Source organism: Parambassis ranga, chromosome 1 (genome assembly GCF_900634625.1).
Source record: "Parambassis ranga chromosome 1, fParRan2.1, whole genome shotgun sequence".
In the NCBI taxonomy this organism is placed as follows: Eukaryota; Metazoa; Chordata; class Actinopteri; family Ambassidae; genus Parambassis; species Parambassis ranga.
In genome coordinates, this window is record NC_041022.1 from 3,056,281 (window position 1) to 3,072,875 (window position 16,595).

The 16,595-nt window shown below is 46.3% G+C and overlaps 1 protein-coding gene across 10 annotated transcripts; it reads left to right on the forward strand.

The window, feature by feature from the left end:
• Window positions 1-1,220: 1,220 nt before the first annotated feature.
• Window positions 1,221-12,736, forward strand: pecam1b (platelet and endothelial cell adhesion molecule 1b). Of its 10 annotated transcripts, XM_028406417.1 has the most exons (16): window positions 1,221-1,340; window positions 1,430-1,465; window positions 2,694-2,990; window positions 3,100-3,378; window positions 3,453-3,725; window positions 3,811-4,083; window positions 4,160-4,438; window positions 4,529-4,807; window positions 5,152-5,256; window positions 5,369-5,399; window positions 6,594-6,673; window positions 8,456-8,509; window positions 8,866-8,955; window positions 9,286-9,342; window positions 11,104-11,126; window positions 12,138-12,736. In XM_028406417.1, the coding sequence occupies exons 1-16, from the start codon at window positions 1,298-1,300 to the stop codon at window positions 12,237-12,239; spliced, it is 2,301 nt and encodes a 766-aa protein (XP_028262218.1). In that variant the 5' UTR covers window positions 1,221-1,297; the 3' UTR covers window positions 12,240-12,736. The 10 variants fall into 10 exon arrangements, 9 of the variants coding, with proteins under 9 accessions (XP_028262218.1, XP_028262296.1, XP_028262378.1 ...); XM_028406495.1 differs by lacking the exons at window positions 5,369-5,399; window positions 6,594-6,673; XR_003670691.1 differs by lacking the exons at window positions 9,286-9,342; window positions 11,104-11,126; window positions 12,138-12,736 and having other exon boundaries at window positions 6,598-6,673; window positions 8,866-8,903.
• The last annotated feature ends 3,859 nt before the right edge of the window (window positions 12,737-16,595 follow it).

A 16,595-nucleotide genomic window follows, 5' to 3' on the forward strand; every position in this document is an offset into this window, starting at 1 on the left:
ACTTGAGCTGAGGGATGTCAAGCGCCACCGGGATCCAGGATTCGAGAAAGGAGCAAGCATCTCCACCCTAACGCCTTCTCCGGCAACTTCACCAGCCTCAGATTAGACCTCCGGGATCTGGTTTCCAAATCGATTATCTTGACCGCCATGTCCCTGTTTTGGTTTTCAAGGCACAGAACCTTTGCTTGCAGGTTGGCTACCGTGTCCTCAGTGTCCGAGATGCACATCTCAGCATTTACCATGCGTTCCATGCATTCTCCAACCTCAGTTCTCATTCCTTCTAGTACTAGTACTCTGTCGAATCGACTCGAGAAGTCAGCTTTTAGGTCTGTAATAGCTTCAAGAATTGGAGTGTGGGTTAGTACTTCAGCTCCTGCGCTGCTCGTGTCTTCCATGTTCGGGCTAGCTGTAGCTTCTCTACTCGTCCCTTGTAGAGATTTACCGCGACCTTTACTCGACTTGCCAAGTCCGGACGGCATAAGAAAGTCTTTAGCGGGGTTACAGTTTGTATTAGCTTGCAAAGGCAAGAGTTGTGCTTCCACCTAGTGTGCCGCCATACCCGGAAGTCCAGTTTTATCATTTTCATTATAATCTAGGTTTTATTCAATATTTACATTGTCTTTAGGAATGATTGTATTTAGAGTATTAACCCTTGTATATCCATCCATTGTCCAGGTGTTTAATCCAGCAGGTTTGTGGTAGGAACAGGTGGAGCACAGACACTCGGACCTCCCTGTCTCCTCCTGACACCAGGCCGACCCACGTCCTGGGTTGGCCTGGTGTTCTGGTCCTCAGTGTGTCGGTGTGTGTTGACTCGTCTATGAGACTCAGATTTATGTTGGTGAGATTTGTTTTCAGTACCTGAGCCAAGCTCTAATCAGGAAACTTCACTGCACAATGAGTGTTGTGTGTCTCTTCTGTACCTGCACAGGCCCAGCCGGCCAAGGTCAGAGGTCAGAGGTCACAGGCCTGACTACTGCAGCACTTTATTGTGACTACCCCTTCACACACACACACACACACACGGAGGAGTCCAGAGGAGAACATTCCACCACAGCAAAGAGCCGGGCGGTCCGAACATCCTGAGGAAACTGCTCTCACTTCCTGTCAAATTAAGCCAAGCCAACGGCTGCTCGGGGTGATAACCGCCGCCGCTGGCTCACCGCTGACTGGTTGAGGTGAAGCACCACCTTAGTGTCCGCTCCCGCCCTCCACATCCACCCACACACACACCCCACCCATCACAGCCAGCCTGGTCAGAAGTCAGTCACCCTCTGGGGCAGCCAGCAGCGTCAGGATGGGCCTCCTGCTTCTGCTCGCCTCTGCGCTCCTGACCAGCCGTAAGACTCCTCACACGTTCTGGATTCTTCTTGTGGATCTGCTTCACAGATTGATCTCTAACCTGATCTTTTTTTTTTCCTGCTCCAAGACTTCCACACAGGGAGCCAGGTGGACGCACAGACCGGTGAGTACAGTCAGAGATCAGAGCTTCATGTTTACTGTCCATCAGTGGAAACTGTGGCGCGTCTTATCAGAGCGCCGCCGCCGTGGAAACGTTGCGTTGGGAACATGTTAGTGAGCCGTGTCACACGCCTCCCCGTCCTCTGCTGATGGAAGGCATGAGTCAGTCTGGATCAGATGGAGCAGAGATTTCAGGTCTCTCCTATCAATCAGTTTCCAAAGTAAAAGACTTGCTTCAGTGTGACTCAGAGCACTGTTATTTTTAGCGTTGTTCATCTTTAAATCTTCATTTTTCGACTCATATTTTTGGCCATGTGACATGTCACAGTATTTCTAAAAAAAATAAACTTTTTATTAATTATTAATTATTTCTATAGAACAAAACTTAAAATAATCTGAATAATAAACTACAATAAACAGTAAAATCCAGATGTTGCTCATAAACTTATTTTACAGTAGTAATAATCTATATAATTATATGTAATGCTTTATAAATCACAGAAGGTATTTTGAGTATTTTTACAGTTGGTTTAACTTTAATTTTCTTTGACTAAAATCATTTTGTGTTAGATTTTAATCCTAAAAAATCAAATAAACCTAAAAACAGTGGAGTAAAGAACTTGGTGAGCTCCCAGCATGCCTCTGTGCCAGCAGCAGCAGACCTGCCGGCTCGTGCTCAATGCTGCTGGGCGGCGGTCAGACTCAGGACACTTCAGCGGGTCCCCTGAGTGACCTGTTTGTCCAACAAAGTGCTTTTCCGGCCTTCTCGGGGTTTGTTTACTGCCAGCGCAGCCGCCCCCTCCCACCCTGAGTCAGAGCAGAGTGTGGAGGCCTGACGTGGGCACAGCCTGGGCCTCTGTCTCCATCCCCACATGAGGAGATCCAGATTCATGTAAAATCCGGTCCCAGGCGGAACTGGCAGCGCTTCTTCCTGCTCACCTGTGCTGAATTCCTCTCACGTTGGTCTGTCGTTGCTTTGTCATGAGTCCCACATTCAGCCTGGATGTGATGAACTCCTGAGTAACACGCCAGCTTCCTGAGCTGCAGAGGTCTCAGGCGATCCAGCACAATCAGGAGATCCGGCTTGTAGAAGAAGTGACTAAACTGTGAGTCACAGTGAAGGGTTAAAGGAAGGACACAGCTGTGGACTCCAGAACAGTTAAAGAACCTCTGTGTGTGTCTTCTGTGTCCATGTGTCACTTTTCCTGCTAAACATCCTCTCCACTCTCCAGCATTCACCATCAGGTCCGTCAGGCTTACCATCGAGCCTGGCACCGATGTGGCCCGGGGCACCGACGTGACCGTCAGGTGCCAGGCCGCCGTCAGCAGCTCGGGCCAGGAGACGCTGACTCGTGAGTACACCATATACAAGGAGGGCATCGTGGTCTACACCAAGACCACCAGCTCCTCCGAGGACTTTCTGTACCCGCTGTCCGAAGCCCGAGCGTCCAACAGTGGCAAGTACAAGTGTAAGGTCAGCATCCAGAGCAGGTCGCTGGAGAGCAACGCCGAGAAGCTGACGGTGACAGGTGGGCGCCGCAAACACACCTCTGTGCGAACTCTAATGTTTCATGATCAAAATAAATTCAGTCTCTGTTTAATTTTCTGTGATCATCCAGAATTCTGCTTTATTCCCAGGTCTGTCTGACCCTGTTCTCCACCTTAAAAAGGGTGTGGTCACTGAGGGGGAAGATGTAACGGTCAGGTGTACGGCGCCGGGCGAGACCGGCTCCTTCTTCTTCTACTTCTACGATAACTCCAAAGAGATCTATGGGGTTCAGGCGAACACCAACCAGACGGAGACAACGCTTCACTTTGCCACGGGCATCCACAGAGTTCACTGCACCTACACCGTCTTCATCCTGCCAGACTCCTTCAAGTCCAACAAGAGCAACACGGTCAATGTTTCAGTCAAAGGTCAGCAGCACTGTCAGACGGCTTTGCCTTTGTCCCCTCGTCAGGGCTTCATTTTGTTTGTTTTGTCCCCACAGAGCTGTCCATCATGCCCTTTCTGAAGGTCTCCCCTCAGTCCATGATCTATGAAGGAGACCGCCTCAACATCTCGTGCTCCGTCAGAGGCTACCTGCCCAGCTCTGAGAGTATAGAGCTCCACCTGAGCCGAGAAAATGACCTGCTCAGCACCGGATACTCAGAAATCAGCCACAGCATGCTCGCGCCGGCCAACGTGCCCGAGCTGAGGTTTGAGTGCCGCCTGACGTCAGGAAACGTGGTGAAAGTGGTCACAAACAACGTTCCAGTGACCGGTGAGCAGTCTGCTGCTGGTGGGGGTCATGGTGTGTCTGTGCCGATGATGACTTCCTGTGTGTGTCGCTGTGACTCTCTCCACAGAGCTCTTCTCCACGCCCACTCTCACCGTGTCCCCTGCTGAAGTCTTTCAAAGGGAGAAGATGATGCTAACCTGCAAAAGTCAGCGCTACGCCACCGAGCGCATCAACGAGTCCGAGCTGACTTACACTCTGGATCCGGAGGAACGTGCAAGACCCACCATGAGCAGAGGAGTGTTTCTCAGCACAGCGCCGCCAGAGGACATCAACTACACCTGCACAGCGGAGGCCAAGGGCATCAAGAAGCAGAGCCAGGCCCTGGCTCTTCGTCCTAAAGGTGCCTCGCATGTCTGATGAAACCTTCTGTTGTTCTCCGTCTGGTTTGCTACATGTGTTTCTTCTGTCTCTTCTAGTCTCTGTCTCCACGCCGTTCATCTCTGTTTTGGGCACAGCGATCCTTGGACAGACCATCCAGATCCACTGCGATACAGCGAAAGGCAGCCTCCCCATAAACTACACCCTGATCAAAGGTTACGAGCCTGTAGCGTGGAAGACCGTCCACCTGTTCTCTGAGAAGGCCGTGTTCTCCATCACCATCAACAAGACCGAGGACATCAAACAGTACATGTGTGCAGCGGCGAACAGTCACAGGGGAGAACTACTGGGTGAACGCCTCAGTGCAAACGTCATCGGTAACAACACTGGCGGACTTTTACTCATTTTATTTTCCATATACATTCACACGGTCATAAATTCACCTCCCTCACTGTTTCCTCTCCAAGAGCCTCTGACCTGGGCGACTCTGTCCGCCGTCCCCGACCTGGACGACCTCTCAGAGGGACAGCAGCTCCACCTCATATGTAAGGTTAAAGGATCCATGCCCGTCACCTTTAAGTGGTACCGTGTTGGCAGTGCCATCCCACTGAACATCACCACCGTCCAGCAGAAGCACAAGGACTACCACGTCCCCGTGCTGTCCAAAGAGCACAACGGCCAGTACTACTGCGAGGCCACCAACCCTGCTCACATCATGGTCCGGAGTGAGGAGCTCAGCATAGAGGGTGAGTTAAAAGTTAACAAGCTACACAACATGGATCTGAGCAAAGACAATACATGACATTATGCTAATTTTTGTATAGCACACTTTGTGTCTTTATGCTAACATAACACAATAACTGTGTAACCAATCGAATCATTGACCAGGACTACAGTTCAATAAATGGCCACAGGTGTCACTGTAAACATATCGATTTTATGAAGCAGAAACTTAGCATGCTAACATGCTTTGAGCTACAATCAGTTGATCCCGAGTGGACCTACAGAGACACGCTTTCACCAGGAGACAGCAGATGTGTGTGTGTCCCTGACCTCCCTGTCCTCTGTGTCCCTCTGTGTCCCTCTGCAGTACGCTTGGCGCTGTGGAAGAAGGCGCTGATCGGGGGGATGATCCTGCTGGTGGTGTCCCTGCTGGTGTTGGCCATGTGTGTGCTGCACTACAAATCCAAGCGAGGTAGAGAGACCTACAGTCCTCCAGCAACTCTGGCCTCTTATAAATAACCATGTATGAATACCACCCGTCCTCCACCTCCTCCGCTCCACTCACTTCTTCTTTCTTATTGTAGGTAAAAGAGAAGGAGCTGCTGAATTGTCAGTGTGAGTTGAATATTTGATTTGACTGTGGTGTCAGTAGAGTGTTGTAGCTGGCTCACATGGTTCAGGATCTGTTAGTGTTTAAAACTATACAGGTTGTTTTGCACGTTTTAAAGATGGTTTTTAATCGCTGCATAAAACCCGACTCGTCAGACTCGCTTCAGTTTGTAGCAGCACTGTTTTGCGGCAGCTTGGACCTCCAGAAAGTTCTCACAAGCAACTGCTAGGCTCCGTCTTCGTCAGTCTGTGTAGATCGGGTGAACAGGTCTTGGATGATGGACTGTAGTCTGACTCTTGTTGATTTCCTCTCAGAAAGCTGCGTAGTCAGCACCTGTAACAGTGAAAACAGAGGCCACCACCCCCCGGTAGCTGAAGACTCTGGTTGTTTGGATGTCTCATCCATAGTTACAAACTGCTGCAGAAATCTCTCAGGATCCATCTCAGAAATGACCGGTCGTCTCTTCAGACTGGAGGAGCTGAGGAGCCAGCGAGCTGACGGTTTGGTCTTTTGGAGCTTGTTGTGTATCACTGCACCTTCCTGGGCGGATCATGGCTGTGTACCCCCCCCCCCTTACTGTATAGTCCACGACAGCATGCAGTGCTGTCATCAACTCATTGTATCCCACAATGCAACAGTCACTGTATTAGTATTATATAGTCATGCATTGTGCTCAATATTTATTTAGCTGTTTGTGACTTCAGCATGTATCCATCTTTTGAACCCCCTATCTCCTGTAGTACAGGGTCATTGGGGGGACTAGTCTAGCCTATCTCAGCTATCTACGGGCAAGAGACGGGGTACACCCTGGACAGGTCGCCAGATACACAGGCCCCCACCCCAGGTGATTTTGTTAATGAAGATTCTCAGTCATCCAGGTCATCATTCATAGAGAAGATTGAAGCGAGGCGTCTGGACTTGTAGAGTTTTCTTGAACCTTGGAACCTTCCCATGTCACAGATCTTGTCTCATGCTTGGTGAACCAGCTTCTCCCAGGGTGGAGGTCGTCTTCCAGGCTCTCGGTGCTACAGTTGATTTCAGCAGTCCTCACCGTGCTGTCAGAACCATGTCCTTTAGACGTCTCTACCACATGCAAAACCACCTGTATAGTTGTGATTTGTCAGGATTTGTTTGAGTTTTCAGATCTTTTGGTCGTTTCCTGTTTCCTGTTTCTTGACTTTATTTTCACCATTTCTCAGAAAGCCTTCGAGCCCTAAATCAGATGACACTTTAACAGTGAGTCTAACCCGCGACACAGAGGTTTATAACGCAGCCACAGGTAGCTGTTTACTTCTCTCCTGAGTGTCACTAACACACATCATGATAGTGTCATGTGTCATGTTCTAATCTGCATGCAGGGGTCATGTAGCGCCTTCCAGCTGCTGTGTGTGTGTCTCTGTGGCTCTTTGTGTGCATGCTTTTTTGTGTTTGTATCCATGTTGCTGAAGCAGGAAGTAGCTGTAGGAAGTGAACAGAGGCAGAAGCTAGCAGAGCTAATGACAGACACTGATTGTTGCACACTGCTCCTTCCAGACGCAGCGGCGTTCTATGATGGCAAGGAGGGGAGAGCGACCAATGGGACGCGCAATAGCATGGCGTCGCTACCTGCTGACATCAGCAACAGGAGCAGCTACAGTATCCCAGCCACAGTGTAGAGACCCTGAGCGGGGGGGGACACTCATTTTTTTTTTATTTACTCTCAAAGGAAAAAAGGAAAAGTTGTAAGAAAAGACTTTTGGAGAGGAACAGGAGCCACGAGATGAACCCAGGACCCACTGCTCCCTCTCCCCTCCTGCAGATGTAGTTGTGTGTAACTGTCGTTGTTGTACTGCTCTGTGTTGTGTGTCTGCTGATCTGTACATACATGTTATCACTCACAGGAAATGTGTGTATATATTTGTGGTTGATCCTTTTGACTGGCTGCTCTGGAGGAGAGGAGACACTTGTAGAATAAAGACCTTTGGTTTTGTTTAGAGCTGTGTGTTGCTACCATTTCATTACCTTCATGCATGCAGCGCTGTGTAACTGAATACACACACACAGTCACACACACAGTCTGTTCGTTTCCTTAAAAAAGGAATGCACAGCAGAGACTTCCTTGAAAAGCTGAAACAATGGAGGCTGTGCGAGACTTCCCATGTTGGCACAGGGGAGACGGGAGGTGGGGGGGGTGGAGCTCATTGAGTTTGAATGCATGCAGCAGGTGGAGGAAATTAATCACATAAGCCTTGGTGGAGCTTGTGTGTGAGATTACATTACCAACTGGGAAGTTGTTTTTGCCAGAACTTATTGTGCAGCCGTCACTGAATCAACAAGCCCCATTGTGCTGGAGGCAGTGGAGAGATGTCTGTGAGGACCAGAGGAGGACTCACACTCTGCTCCTCTGTCTCTGTCAGGGACAAAAACCTCCACCCCTGTGGGTCAGGACGAGGGGATGGACTGCTGAGAGTCTGGACATCTGACCTCTAATCATCCTCATGTCTGACCAATACATATGAGACAGTGAGCTTAGCTTAGCTTAGCTTAGCTTTTATTAACTTAAAGTAAAAGAAAATTGTTATTTTGCAGCATTTTTTATTTTGGCTCAGTCTCTTTGAGTAAATTATAGCATTAGCATGCTAATTAGCAAAATGTGCTACATTACTGGTGACATGTGTCACACCTGTAATAGCTTAGCTTAGCTTAGCTTTCTTAGCGTGCAGTAAGCAAGTCTGAGAAAGGACTGTTTCTTTGTTTTTGTGACTGGAGGATTACACATTAGCATGTAGCATGCTACGTAGCACATTTCAGGGTGCTGGTTGGTGGATTTTGGGGTGTGTTTTTTTTTTGGTCAGATCCTGGTTATCTTCCTCCACCTGACTAAGCTCACCTGTTGCTAACCTGTAGCGTTGGTTAGCAGACAGTGTTAGCAGTGCTGCACCTGTAGCTCTGTGTGGTTTTACCTTTATATGAAGGTATGTTCCTTTATCCTGATTGCTGCAGAATTTTTTTACTTCCTGGTTGGACTTTTTGGGTTTGTCCGCCATCTTTCTGACTGCTGCTGTCTTTCTGTGTTTCACAGTGAAGGTGGACCGAGCCGTGGTCAGCGTGTGGACAGAACGGAAACCTGAGACAGGTGAGCTGCACCTGTAAATCCAAACATTAGCAAAGTTAGTAGCTGCTAATGACACTGCTGTAACAATAACTCATATTTCTGTCTTAATATGAGCTAATTAAGCTAACTCTAGTGCACGTGCTAATGCTAGCGGTCATCATGTTTGATGGTATTGAAGACGCAGGATAATGATAGAAGAAGAATGAGTGTTCAAAGCTGAAGAAATGTTAGCATGTTAGCGCTTCCTCTTCCCTCATCTATTGTTTTTGTGATTAGATGCCTGACAGAATGTCTAATAACAACACAAGCACACTTTCCATGTGTTGCCAGACAGATTTTGTTTTATCACTGACATGTCTTTGTCTTTGTCCGTGCAGCCGTTGATGAGGAGAGCAGCATGGTGTCCAACGAGCCTGATGTGGAGTACACAGAGGTGGTGCATCCTCGGTCTTCTGATCCTGCCCGAGGTTACCACACACACACAGACTCACTCTTCCCCTCTGCCTCACCACATTCTTTAGTAGTTGATAAGACAGACCAACACTTCCTGGGAGGGGCCTAATTACCCATAATTAATACACCTCAACAACTGCAGACCTTATAAACAGGAAGGGCTGACCTAATTGCCAGTGTGTGGCCTTCTTCTTCTTCTTCTTTTTCCTCCTCCTCTTCATCAGTGGTCCTGCACTCTGTGTTACAGCCTTCCTGTTTTTAGGTTCCAGTCGATGAAAGTTCAGTCAGGCAGGATCTGTCTTTGATGGTGAAGCAGGCTGATGTGTTGTTTTTCATGTTAACAGCTCCACCGAGAAAAGGCACAGACACGGTTTACAGCGAGCTCCAAAACGCTCCACAGGGTGAGTCCAACGTCTCTAAAGCCGACCATCAATATTCCTATATTGATCATGTTAGCATCATTCTTTTGGTTACTTCTCATGCTAACTTCCCCTGGCTCAGCCTGTGGGGTGAAAGCTAAGCTAACCTAGCTTGACAGCCACAGACGCCCCCTCTCAGTGGACAGTGTTTTTAGTGTAAACACACACACGGCTTCTGATTGAAGTTTATGCTGCTTTGATGTAACGCGGGTCACAGCAGGTTTACAGTCATATCTCTATCTGGAGTTTTTGCCTCCATCAGTTAAAGCAGCTTTAAATACTCCATCTGATGGTGTTAGAGGCTCTTGTAAAATAAACTTGTATCAGCAGTGGAAGGACAGATTACCGAGGCCAGCTACACAACCGTGACCACTTCCTGTTACTGCAGGCAGGAACTTCCTGTTATTATACACCAGCAGCCAGTCGCTGGATTTTCTCTATCGAGCAGTCCATCGCAGTCCGAATGTTTCCTGTTCAACTGCCACACAAGAATCCTGAACTGCTGAGAGAATCATCAGTCAGAGACAGACAGACAGACAGACAGACTGATGGACAGACGGACAGGCAGACAGACAGACAGATGGACGGACAGAGAGATGGACAGACAGGCAGACAGACGGACAGGCAGACAGACAGACAGATGGACGGACAGAGAGATGGACAGACAGGCAGACAGACAGAGAGATGGACAGACAGACAGACAGACAGGCAGGCAGGGAGACAGACGGACGGACAGACAGACAGATGGGCAGAGAGACAGATGGTTGGACAGAGAGAGGGACAGACAGACAGACAGACAAGCAGCGGGCAGACAGACATATTGATTTGGATGAGTCACAACTTATGGGCTGAGTCAGCAAAGGTCGGCCATGTTGTCTCACCTGCCAAATGACTAATCAGAACCTCAGAGGTCAGTGAGACTCAACCAACACACATCTGACCAGTGGTGGAAAGTAACTAAGTATTTGTACTTTGTTACTGTACTTAGGTAAATTTGTATGTATTTCTACTTTACTTAAGAAAAAAATAATAGCACATACTTTATACTTTGACTCCACTCCATGTTGCAGCATGTTACATGCTTTTTCCTCCACTACATTTCTACAGTGTCTGTAGTTCCTTGTTCCATGTGATGAACACAGTGCTGGACTGATGTGAGGTCAGACTCTGCATGGAGGTGGTGTCACGCTGCCAGCTGTGTTTCTATAATGAGCCTCAGTCATGATGCCGGTGCTCTGGCTCAGTTAGCTAACTAGTTAGCTGCTGTCTGCTAACACAGGTCCATCCATGAATGTCTGATGAACATGAATCATCACATGAATCTACAGCAGGAACACTGACACAGTAAACATGCTGAATGCCTGTTTGTTATCAGCAGCCTCTCTGTTCACTCGATGCCCACAGCCTGCCTCATGACACACAGACCTGTCCATAGCTGCTTCTGGACTGAACATGGACATTAACTACACATGGTCCATTTTCATTTGAGATGATTTCTTTGATTATTTTAACCTGTTCAGATCCTTTGCGATGGAAATCAATCATATATATTCAGTGTACTTTTACTTTTAATACTTTAAGTACATTTCAAAGTACTTAAGACTTTTACTTAAGTAGGATTGTTGATGTAGCACTTCTACTTTTACTTGAGTATATATTTTGCTGGGTAACTGTACTTTTACTGAAGTACCAAGCTGCAGTTCTTCCTCCACCACTGCCTCTGACTGATGCTTTTCTCCACAGGTGCTGCAGACCTTCATGACTATGTGAGTGACCCGCTGCGCAACCTGGCTTCACCCTGACAGGAACACACACAAACTGACCCCCTCTCTCTGTAATCTGTTACACCGGTGTGCTACTATAGGCTTCACACTACATTTATCATTTTATGAATATTCATTATTATTCATCAAATTATTATGAAATACATGTTTTGGTTGTTTTTCACTGTAGAAAGCTGCAGGTCATACAGACCATGTGACTGCTGCTCACACGTGACTCCATAATGGCTTCTTTCACAGAACCTTAAGAGTTAAAACATGTTAATGTTGTATTTGAGGTCATTATAAGTTGTTAATGATTTGAAATGTGATCATTTGTAGTTCTTATGTTTGGAAGTGTTTTCTCGTCTTCCTGCCGTACTCGTTCTTCTTACAGCTCTCTGGTTTTAAAGTTCTGAACTGTGACCTCTGAGCTACATCATGTTTTAAACTGTGACCTCGGAGGTATCGTGTATCATGTCTTGCATCGCGGCCTCTCTCTCTCTCAGTGACTCTCCCCCTGCAGTGGGAAATGGCCGTCACAGTTTCCAGATCAGAACAAAGGCAGCTGGGCCGGGGCTTCCTTCCCTATCAGCCGCTCAGATCAGCGCTCCAGTCAAATTACCTCCAGGCCCATCTTGGCCAGCTCACTGTCTCCCAGTGAGGCTTAATCAGGGCCTCTGGTGGCTGCGCTTGTTTGTCCCTACATGGTGCTGTGAGGAATCTGAAATAACGACCTACGGATGTGACATCACTGATGTGACATCAGAGTCTAACAATGGACGACTCTTTCATCAGGGAATCTTCCTGATGATAGATGTCTGCTCCTCAGGAAGCCGAGCTTAAAGAGAAAACTTTCAGTTTGTGTGATGAGGGGAGTCTTTGTTCTGCCGCAGACTGCATAAAAACACAGCTTAACATCAGACACACACACACAGAAGCTGTTTTAACCTTATTGTGCATCTGGGGGTGGTTGTACATGTTGATGTGTGGCGGCTCCTCTCTGTGTGTCTGCAGGGTTCAGTGGAGTACGCCGAGCTCAACAGTGAACAACCAGAGACGGCTCAGCGCCATCCAGAGGTCAGCGGCTGCCAGGACCTGCCGGTGCCCGTGGATTAGTGCCGGTCTGCTGTGTCTCTGTCCTCGCTCTGCCGTCTCCATCGATCACGCCCTCAGCTCTGCAGTCATTACCTGCAGAATCAGCTGTAAATATGTTTCACTCTATTAACCCCATGCTGTGTGTTTTTGTGGAGGTTTGTGAAAACAAAAACAAAGTGTACATAATAACAATAACAACAACAGTAATATGTTTACAATAAACAGTGCAACTCCAGTACCAGCATGTAGTGTAGTGTATGCCCTGGTGTGCTCCTAGTCTCTACCACTAGAGTGCGCCGTTGTATCTCACTGTTCAATATGTCGTCTCCCTGTTTGTGTCACTGTGGCGCCATCTGGTGGCAGAACCGTTTACTTCACTGCAGAAAAACATGAACTTTTATTATTTATTTATATTTAAGCTTTTAACAATGAAGACTGCTGGTTATAGTTCAGCTCAGTTCAAATAATAAAATAATGTCTGGAGGTGCTGTACGGAAACCCAGAGCCTGATCCCTGAGCAGACAGACAGACAGACAGACAGACAGACAGACAGTCAGACAGAGAGACAAACAGTCAGACAGACAGACAGACAGACAATCAGACAGACAGACAGAGACACAGTCAGACAGACAGACAGACAGACAATCAGACAGACAGAGAGACAGACAAACAGTCAGACAGACAGAGAGACAAACAGTCAGACAGACAGACAATCAGACAGACAGACAGACAGACAGATAAACAGACAGACAGACAGACAATCAGACAGACAGATGGGGTGTAGTGGTGTGTAGCAGGAGGATGATGTGGCACTAACAGAGGAAGTCAGCGACGCCTGAGCCTCAGACAGTGCTGTGGACTCTACAGGATGTTCTGATGGGTTATTATATTTGACATATTCCTCACTGTAGATTACACATGAAATCATTTGAAGACTTTATTGCAGTTGTGTGCTGGAGAGGACGATGAGCTCATTTCTCTTTGACTCTTTGTTTTAAAACAAATAGCTGCAGAAACATCACTGATTTCCCACAGAGACAGAAAATCTATATTTAAACGTGCAACACAAAGCAAGGAGCTAGCTCACATTAGCAACATTAGCAACATTTATGTAAGTATATATTTAACTAGAGCTTTTTCAGCAGTGCTTTGTGTGTTAGCTGCACTAGCTCAGCTAGCCAACAGTTATATAAACTAGTTTTTTCAGCAGACGGACCTCCAGGTGTTCAACTACAGTTATGTTTGATGAAATGTATTTTATGTGCTTTATTACTCATATATATGTACACAGGATTTATTCCATGTATTGTTGTTGAAACTTGATGAACATTGTTGTTGGTCTGCCACAGGAAGTGACACACTGTTTATGTTTCGTTGGTCTGTGTAATGATGTGATTAATGGCGCCCATCAGCACGGTGCTCATGGTGGATGGAAGCTGTGACATCAGCGCCTGCCTTGTTGATTATGAACTTGCGTCATCCTCAGGGTCCCCTGTAATTCAATGTCCTCCTCCAGTAACCTGGAGGACTCTGGGGGCCTTCACGGGCAGCGTTGGCATGGCAATACTGCGTTTTTTTTTAATTTTTGATCAATGTATTTAACGTTGAACATCCATTGCCGCCTCTGCCTGCCTCTTTCAGCATCCTTATTAAAATCCCATTAAGCTTTAATGAGCTGACTTCATGAACAGGAGCTGCTCATGTTACATTCTGTTCTCTGGATTCATCCTGAATATTACTGAACATCTTCCTGGAGCCGCTCAGCGGCTCAGCTGCCCATATAATATTACTATATTACTGCAGTTACTACAGGGTTTGTACAGAGGATGTTTACTCCTGCACTCCAGAATGCTTCCATTGTGTATCATTTTTATATCACTTTATTATATTCCAGGATGATGGAGGACTCTGGTCCTCCCTCAGAGTTCTGTCTCTTAGGTTATAAACAAATACCTGAAACTCAGACGTTGTGTAGGAAACTTCTTCCTCCTCCGCCTGTTACGGTGGTTTCAGGGTCGACCTGCTCCACTACATGAAAGTTACTTTTAAAAACCAGTAGGTGAAGTTTGCCAGCCTCACAGTCAGTGGGTGATATTTGTTGCATTTTGATCTTACCCAGCAACAAGACATTCTATGTTCTGATTGGCTGAGACGTTCTATGTTCTGATTGGCTGAGACGTTCTATGTTCTGATTAGCTGAGACATTCTATGATCTGATTGGCTGAGACATTCTATGTTCTGATTGGCTGAGACGTTCTATGTTCTGATGCTATTTTCTGATTGGCTGAGACATTCTATGTTCTGATTGGCTGAGACATTCTATGTTCTGATTGGCTGAGACATTCTATGTTCTGATTGGCTGAGACATTCTATGTTCTGATGCTATTTTCTGATTAGCTGAGACATTCTATGTTCTGATTCTAAGCTTTTTCACGCTCCACGCGTAGACTTGGGAGCCGCCCAGATTCCCGCCCTCCATTGCTGCATTGAAAGCACGTAGCAACGCGTCATGGTTAGCATAGTGCTGGTGTTAGCATTTGATTCGAATCACACAGAGCCTCACAGCTAAGCATTAAAAAGCAACAAGCCATGTAGCTACAGCTAGCTAGCTAACTGCCACAGCCTAGCATCACACGCTGTTAGAGACTGTTACACACATTAACTTTGTATCAATACAACATTTCTTGTCGGTTAAATCCACACTGCTGCTAATAATATAAAATAATAATAGCAAGCTAACGTTAGCAACTGTAGCACAAAAATGTCATTGAATGTCTCTGTTAAAATGACATCATCATTCTTGGTCTCTACATTAATAGTGACAGATTTTTAATGGTGTAAAAGACTTCATTTTACAACACTTTGAAGAAGCTGTGACGTTGTGTAGGAAACTTCTTCCTCCTCCGCCTGTTACGGTGGTTTCAGGGTCGACCTGCTCCACTACATGAAAGTTACTTTTAAAAACCAGTAGGTGAAGTTTGGCAGCCTCACAGTCAGTGGGTGATATTTGCATTTTGATCGAACAAACAGACGGCCTCTCCCTCACCTGTGGCTGACTGCAGTTATTTTAGGAGCAACAGGAGCAAACATTAAAGGAGCCGCTGCTGCACATCACACAGAGGAAGTTACTGTCAGAGCAGGGAGACATGGACATGGACTGGAGACATGGACATGGACTGGAGACATGGACATGGACTGGCTGTCTGTGGCTGTGACAGACTGCAGGATACTGCCACACTGCCTGGGACAGTTTAACCCTCCGCTCTGTATGTCTGTGTCATATGAAGCAGAGTGACACTGAGCTTTGTTCACACACACACACACACACTCCGGGTGAATCATCCTCAGTGAAGTATTGACAGCGAGGTAAACAGCTGTGTGTGTACGGGCAGCCTTAACTGATCAATTAGTCATGGTCACCATGGATGAATATTCAGACACTAAAGTTATATAAAGCTTGTTGCCAGGAAACTGAAACATTTGACCTCGTGTCACATGAAGGTGGAGCTGAAAATGACCCGTATGCTTCTTAAATGAGCCCGGACTTATGAACGTGTGCAGTAACAGTCACATGAAACAGATAATGACAACATGAAAGAACCCAGATCCACCCAGATCTCTCCCCCTCAGCAGTCAGACTCCGTCTTTCTGACCTCCTGCTGGGTGTCTTTGTGGATTTGAGGTTTCGTCCTCTCTGTTTGTCCTTCTTTAAGGCCTGACTCTGTCTGCTCTGTTATTTCCTGTCAAACGTATCTGACTGTTGATGGACTCTGACCTCTGTCACTGATCAATCAGGATTCACCAATACAGGAAGAAGTCCTCCTGTGAACTCTGATTGATAGGTGTGTGTGGCCATGCTGCATGATTTATTCCTTTATTTGACAGGTACAATGTACAGTAACACTACTGTAAATGAAACATCAACATTAGACTAAACCAATCACATCACTGGACCGTTCATATGAAGCCAGTCCATGAATAATTTTGAACATTAGGCTCAAATTGGCATGTTTATTAGGATGTTTATATATAAGCATGTTTATTAGGATGTTTATATATAAGCATGTTTATTAGGATGTTTTCCCAACTCAGTGGTGGTAATTTTGTGGTTTATATACAGATTGTAAGGGTTTTACGATTAAGATTAAGATTAAGATTAAGATTAAGATTAAGAAAACCTTTATTGGTCCCACAATGGAGAGATTATGTTATTGCAGCCCAGATACAGCAGTAGTAAAAATACTATAACAAATAATATAATTTGTTATAGTATTTATATTTATATTTATAGTATATAATATAATATATAAGTAAAACTACCAATAAATGATACAGTAGAATTAAAATAACATAAGCCAGCAGCTGCCTCTGGTCGTG